Source organism: Herpailurus yagouaroundi, unplaced genomic scaffold (assembly GCF_014898765.1).
Source record: "Herpailurus yagouaroundi ecotype Mexico unplaced genomic scaffold, PumYag 246, whole genome shotgun sequence".
NCBI lineage: Eukaryota > Metazoa > Chordata > Mammalia > Carnivora > Felidae > Herpailurus > Herpailurus yagouaroundi.
In genome coordinates, this window is record NW_024412463.1 from 963,817 (window position 1) to 969,816 (window position 6,000).

At 46.9% G+C, this 6,000-nt stretch overlaps 1 protein-coding gene across 1 annotated transcript in view; it reads right to left on the reverse strand.

Annotated features, from left to right (window-relative positions):
• Positions 1–5,920, reverse strand: part of B4GALT5 (beta-1,4-galactosyltransferase 5) — a 73,610-nt gene extending 67,690 nt beyond the window's left edge. The window contains exon 1 of the mRNA XM_040460015.1: positions 5,806–5,920. Within this exon, the coding sequence (XP_040315949.1) occupies positions 5,806–5,920 (115 nt within the window). The remainder of the gene's footprint in view (positions 1–5,805) is intronic.
• Between the last annotated feature and the right edge of the window lie 80 nt (positions 5,921–6,000).

Genomic DNA, 6,000 nt, shown 5'->3' on the forward strand with positions numbered 1-6,000 from the left:
AAGCAGGCTTACTTAGCTGGCATTAGAAACTAAGGAAGAACTGAGGCGCCTGGGGGCAGTCAGTTAAGCGGCGACTTCGGCTCAGGTTATGATCTCACGGTCCGTGAGTGCGAGCCCCACGTCGGGCTCTGTGCTGACAGTGCGGAGCCTCCTTGGGATTCTCTGTCTCCCTCTCTCTCTGCCCCTCCCCCATTCATGCTCTCTCTCAAAAATAAACACTAAAAAAAAAAAAGAAGAAAGAAAGAAACTAAGGAACAACTACCCTTACACTAGTAGCATACGCAGGCCCGCCTCTTCTCAAGAGGGCTCCATTCGCCTCTTCCAAGCCACACCCAACCTGTCTGCTTCTGATTATCCTTTATCTTGACCAGTGTTAAGCTCCAGTTTTCTCTACTTCTTTGACAGGCCTCAGCAGCATCACATTCTTTTACTTCTTGCCTGCTAAAGTTTTGTTTGCTTTAGATGGTTGGATGTGTCCAACAGATCTCCTATGATCAAAAAAGCTCCAAAATTAGAGCAGTCAGTTGCATTTTGGCTTCTATGGTTTGGAATTTCTACTCTCCTGAAGAGTTCCAAAGAGTCTTAGCAACACAGAGACCCTCCTTCCTGGTAATATATTATATGCTGCTCCCACTGGCCTGTCAAGCTTGGGGTGGGGGGAGGGGGGATGTCAGGATTGGGCCGGGACCATCTACTGGCTACAGCATCAAAGGCCTGGAACCGTATCTGATACCGTGTGACTGATACCGTGTGAACGGATGCTTCTAAAGATTGTCCAAGATGAGCATATTTTCACTGTTAAAGACATTTCATCTCCAAACCCAGACCTTGTTTCCAACACAGCAAAATGCTGCAGGGGAGACATGAAACATCGCCAAAGTCCTGGTCAAGAATGTGCTGTTCAGTTTTATAACTTCAACCTGTTCCCTAAAGATGGTTTCCTTCTAAGACAACTGACCGGACTCAAAGAAAATATTTGAGTGAGTTGAGTGTGAAAATGAGCATGAGGGGGTGGTGATCTTTAACAGGATGAAGTTTTTTTACTTTTTTTTAAAAAAATAACCCACATTCCACCATATGTATATCACTCCACAAAAGCTCAAGCACTACATGCACTGTGGCATTTAGGGGGCATTTTCACATAGGGTACAAAAAAAAACCCACAAAAAAACAAAAAAACGAGGCTGTTTTCATACCAACCTGGGGATTCTGAAATTTTCCTATGGTTATTAGAAAAAGTTGCACTTGACTACATAAAACATGTATCTTATCTAAAATCTTAGGCCCAATATTTGTACAGAATATGAATGAATTATCAACTTTCTGTATGTGAAAACATCTCATTAAAAGTTGGTTAAGATGGGGGCGCCTGGGTGGCTTGGTCGGTTAAGCGTCCGACTTCAGCTCAGGTCATGATCTCACAGTCCGTGAGTTCGAGCCCCGCGCCGGGCTCTGTGCTGACAGCCCAGAGCCTGGAGCCTGTTTCAGATTCTGTGTCTCCCTCTCTCTCTGCCCCTCCCCTGTTCATGCTCTGTCTCTCTCTGTCTCAAAAATAAACGTTAAAAAAAAAATTTTTTTTTTAAAAGTTGGTTAAGATGAAGTTCTGGTTTTTCAAACAGCTTTGGGGTTTTGTCAGGTATAAGATCAGAGAGAATCAAGTGACTTGCTCAAGGTCATTTGGTCAAATCAGGTGGGATTAGCATTACTGGTTCCTGCCTTCCAAAAGCCAACCAAAAATCAAACTTTTCTTGAAACTAAGCAAGCCAAAAGGGAAAAATCATTCCCCATTTCCTCTCCTCGGTAATCCAAGGACAAAAGAAAAATTAGTTTCAATGGCAGAACTTCAATTAACAAAGTTTCGTCAATACATAGATTATTACCTCCAACCATGCACGGCACCTCTCTCAAAATCAGTAACTATTTTACCAATTTGCAAAGGTCAGTAACCTCTATACAACCTTCCCATCTAACAGCCCCATAAACTTACTAAGATGCTTTTAAATCAGCCTTTCCTATGTACATCTATAAATAGTTCACTTCTCTTATCTTCTATAAGATCTGGTCAGACTGCAATATATAGATGTACTCTGAGCTGTTAGATTTTTTTTTCTTGAAGTTAAAGGATCATAAATAAGTTCAAAGTTTTCTTCAGAAGTCTGAAAGGAATAGGGATATTTCACCAGGAAGGGTGAAGCAGCGATTAAATACACGGGAATCGGTCAGGCTGGGGCTGGGGCAGGGCTAGAGAGGCTCCTACACATTTTTATCACCAGATCAGCTGCTGCTTCAGACATTTCAAACCCACCACCTTCATCACATTTTCTGCCCCATCCTTTTCATTTCTACTTTCAACCTGCTGATATAAAACACTACCTTTGAATTAATAACAAAAATGTAATATGCAGTGAAGCCATATTTTGAAATCACTAACTGGACTGGGATAGGGGTATTAAAGCAGCTGGGAACTCTTTGTACTTATTACAAGCACAGTGTACTCGTATCTAGCAAGCAACAGTCCTCACATCCAATTTTCCGAGTCGAATGGTGCCATTACCCCTATTTCAGATGACCCTCAAGTCCAGGATATTGCCCTTTGCTCTCGGACGATAGGTCACCAATATTAAAAGCTGGCATGAGAACTCAAAAATACTAAGTTAGTGGGCAGGCTAAAATTGTGGCTGGATTCTATCATATATGAACAACTTTAAAATATTTATAACTAACATTAATTTTCTCTTACCTCAATTTCAATTCAAGTCTACCTATTTCTGAATATAGTTGTAACACACTTTTTGAACTGATGATTTCTCTGTAGGCCTTTGAGCAAAACGTGATCACTGGGTATATAAAGCAAATCAAAAGCAGGACTGGAAAAAATTAAACCCGGAAGGAAATGTAAGTCACTAACACTTTCCATTATGCCAGAAGTGAGAAATGTCATTATTTGGAAATGAATCAGGTTAAGCTATTATCACACTGCCAACATACAGCTGTTTTTGACCTGCAAAAACAGAAATTTCATATGGTTCAACCTAATGTTATTTTCTAAGCTCATTTTAATAACTGTCTCAAATTAAGGTGTTGACAACCCAAGGCACATAAAACCTATTTCTCTCGATTGCCTTAACCTTTGGAAAGATTTGCCACCCCACTGTCCAAAGCTGGCCATTTGAGAAATTAAGTGTATTAACAGGAAAGCCAAGATTTAAAAAACAAAACAAAACAAAAACAAAAACGAGACCAAAAAATCCCACCAAACAGCTGAATATAACTGTGCCTACAAGAACCCTAAAGCCATTCCACATCTTTTGTGCAGTTCACATTCTCCACTAACAGAAGTTGAATCCTGAGAAGATCGGCCCTTTAGAAGACTTCCATTTAAGGAGAAACTAGTGAAAATGTAAGTGCACCGCATCTTTTTCAGTTTTCATTGATACAGGAATCTAAGCATGGTAAATGTTCATCATTTTACACTGGGGTTCCACTGACCTAAAAATTTATTGTTGAGGAATTCTAACTGAGTTGGTGAGTTCTGCTGGAGAATGTGCCTTCTAACCTTTCTAATCTCAAGGGTGATCACCATCCCAGTGGGATTATTCTGCTATTTGGATATGGTTGATTTATGTACAAACAACAGAAATAACCTGTCACAGAAAGCGTTTATGGCTGCAAGAATACATCTAGGTCTAAATCTATCATCTCACACCCATTGTTAGTAAGTCTAATAACTAATATGCTAATGACCTCTTTTCTCAATTAATTCCACTAATTACTCACCTGTTCTCATTCTGCCAAAATTCCTCTCTCCTAATCTGATCCATCAGACCACATACTATACTCTCCCAGAGGGATGTTTTTTCCCTAAGATACTTCATAAACTGTTAGGACAATCAGACGGTGCCTGTTCTATCTTTCCAGGTTTCATTTATAGTATACAGCATCAATATTAACCAGCAAGTGAAATACGCTCTTAAAAAAAAAAAAAAAAAATCAGGAGAGAATCTCCTGCTCTATCTGGAAATTTCTCTATTCAGCTAGTTCAGTGTTGACAGGTCAACAGAGAATGGCACTAGGCATTACTACAGTCCTAAAGGGCATGCCCCTATAGTGAACCCATCAACCCTTTCCTAACACCCAAATGACCCAGACTTTTTGCAGCAGAATCTACTCTCCTTGCCCCAACAGCATCTTCTGGTCATTTTTCACCCTGAACTAAAGTTTTCTCTGGAGCGTGTGGTGACACCCTGTCAGTCAAATACATTCTTTAAACCTTCCATCTACTCCCTTCTTTCTCCAAAGTTGCATGTAACTGTTTTTTAAAAAAACACGTACAAAAACTCCCTGTGCATCCTAAGTGCTTTAAAAAAGAATGTATCTACTTCCATCCTTAAAACCCTATGAGGCTAGGTTTAGTACTCCCATTTTACAGAGGAGAAAAGCTGAGGCTCAGTAACTTGCCCAAGGTCATAAAGGGCAGGGATTTGAATTCGAGTCCGACCTCGGTGTCCTCTGACCTCAACCCTCATGCTGTATTTCCTTCCAATCTCTTTCTTCATGTCCTTTACGTCTGTCTGCTCTGTGGTCTTACAAAGTCTATGCTTGGGCAGTGTTCAGTTTCTCCTGGGGCTGTCTTGCCTTTAAAGGACATGCCTTCCAGAAGAATGAGTACCCATTCCATTTTTTCTCCATGCTCCTCCTTCCCACCTGGCACCATTTCCCCCAAGGCTCTTATCACATCTCCTCCTCTAGGGCCAATTTACGTGTCCTCTCGGTCCCTGAGCAGGCACCACAGGATACTGAAGGGCCACCTTCTAACCCTCAAGGCTACGAGAGAGAAGTAAAAGGGTGGAAGGGTCCAGACAGCCCCTCTGCCTAAGTCTTCATTCAGGAAGAAACTGCGGCCGAGGACCGGAGGGGGGGGGGGGGAATTTGGGGAAGGAAAAGAGGTACGGGGCGGAGTAACAAGGGTGTGCCCTTGGGGGTGGGGGGTGGGGAGATGGAGACGGGGAGGAGGCGTGGGACGCTCAGGGTTTAACAGATTGAATGGGGGGGGGGGGGGCGGCCCCCCCGAGGGGGGGGGGGGGGGTGCCACCCGGAGAGGAAAGGGGCCACTTGGAGGAGGAGAATGTGTGCGCTGGGGAGGAGAACCTGGAGGTGGATATAACAGGAAAGTGGAGGGAAGAAAGGGTAGGGAGGGGGAGCAGGAAACGGTGGACTCACCCGGGAGGAGAGAGGGGAAGGATGGATGGGAACCGGGAAGGTGGGGCGCCTCGAGACCCCACCACCGAGGCTCGGCGAGGAGGGGCGGGAGGGCCGAAAGGGTTCGGGGTCCGCGGAATGCCGGGAACCGGGGCCTCGGGAGACCACGGGAGAGGAGGAGCGGGAGTTCTCGAGCCGAGCGGCGGGAAGGGGGGGGGGGGGGGGCTCGAGGGAGGCAAGGGCGGGAAAGGGGGCGTCCCGGGCTGGGGGCGAAGGTATCGTCGGGCTCGCCAGGGGATGGAGTAAGGAGGGCCGGGGGTGCGCGGGAGGCAGGCGGGGGCAGTGGGTTCCGGGGCCCGTCGGGGTGCAGAGGGCGGGAACGTCCTGGCGTCCCCCGAAGGCCGGGCGTGGGGTCTCCCGAGGGTCGGGCCGGGGTCCCCGCAATCTTCCGCGGCCAGGCTCCGGGCGGCCTCCGGCCGGGGTCTTCCAAGGGTCGGCGCGCCGTCAGGGTGGGGCGAGGGGTTCCCGAGATTTTTCCCCCGCTCCCCGAGGCCGGAGCGGCGCCTCTCCCCCCCCCCCTCCCAGGACCCCAGGCTTCCTTCCTACCTATGCCGGGCGCCACATAGACGAAGTAGAGCAGGGAGGACGACAGCGAGAAGAAGAAGAGTGCGGCGAGCAGCGAGCGGCGCGGCAGCCGCAGCAGCCCCCGGCGGACGCGCATTCTGCAGCCGAGCCTGCTCCCGCCGCTCCCCGTCCGCCGCCTCCTGGGCTGCCGCCGCCGCCTGGGCCTCGGCCACCACC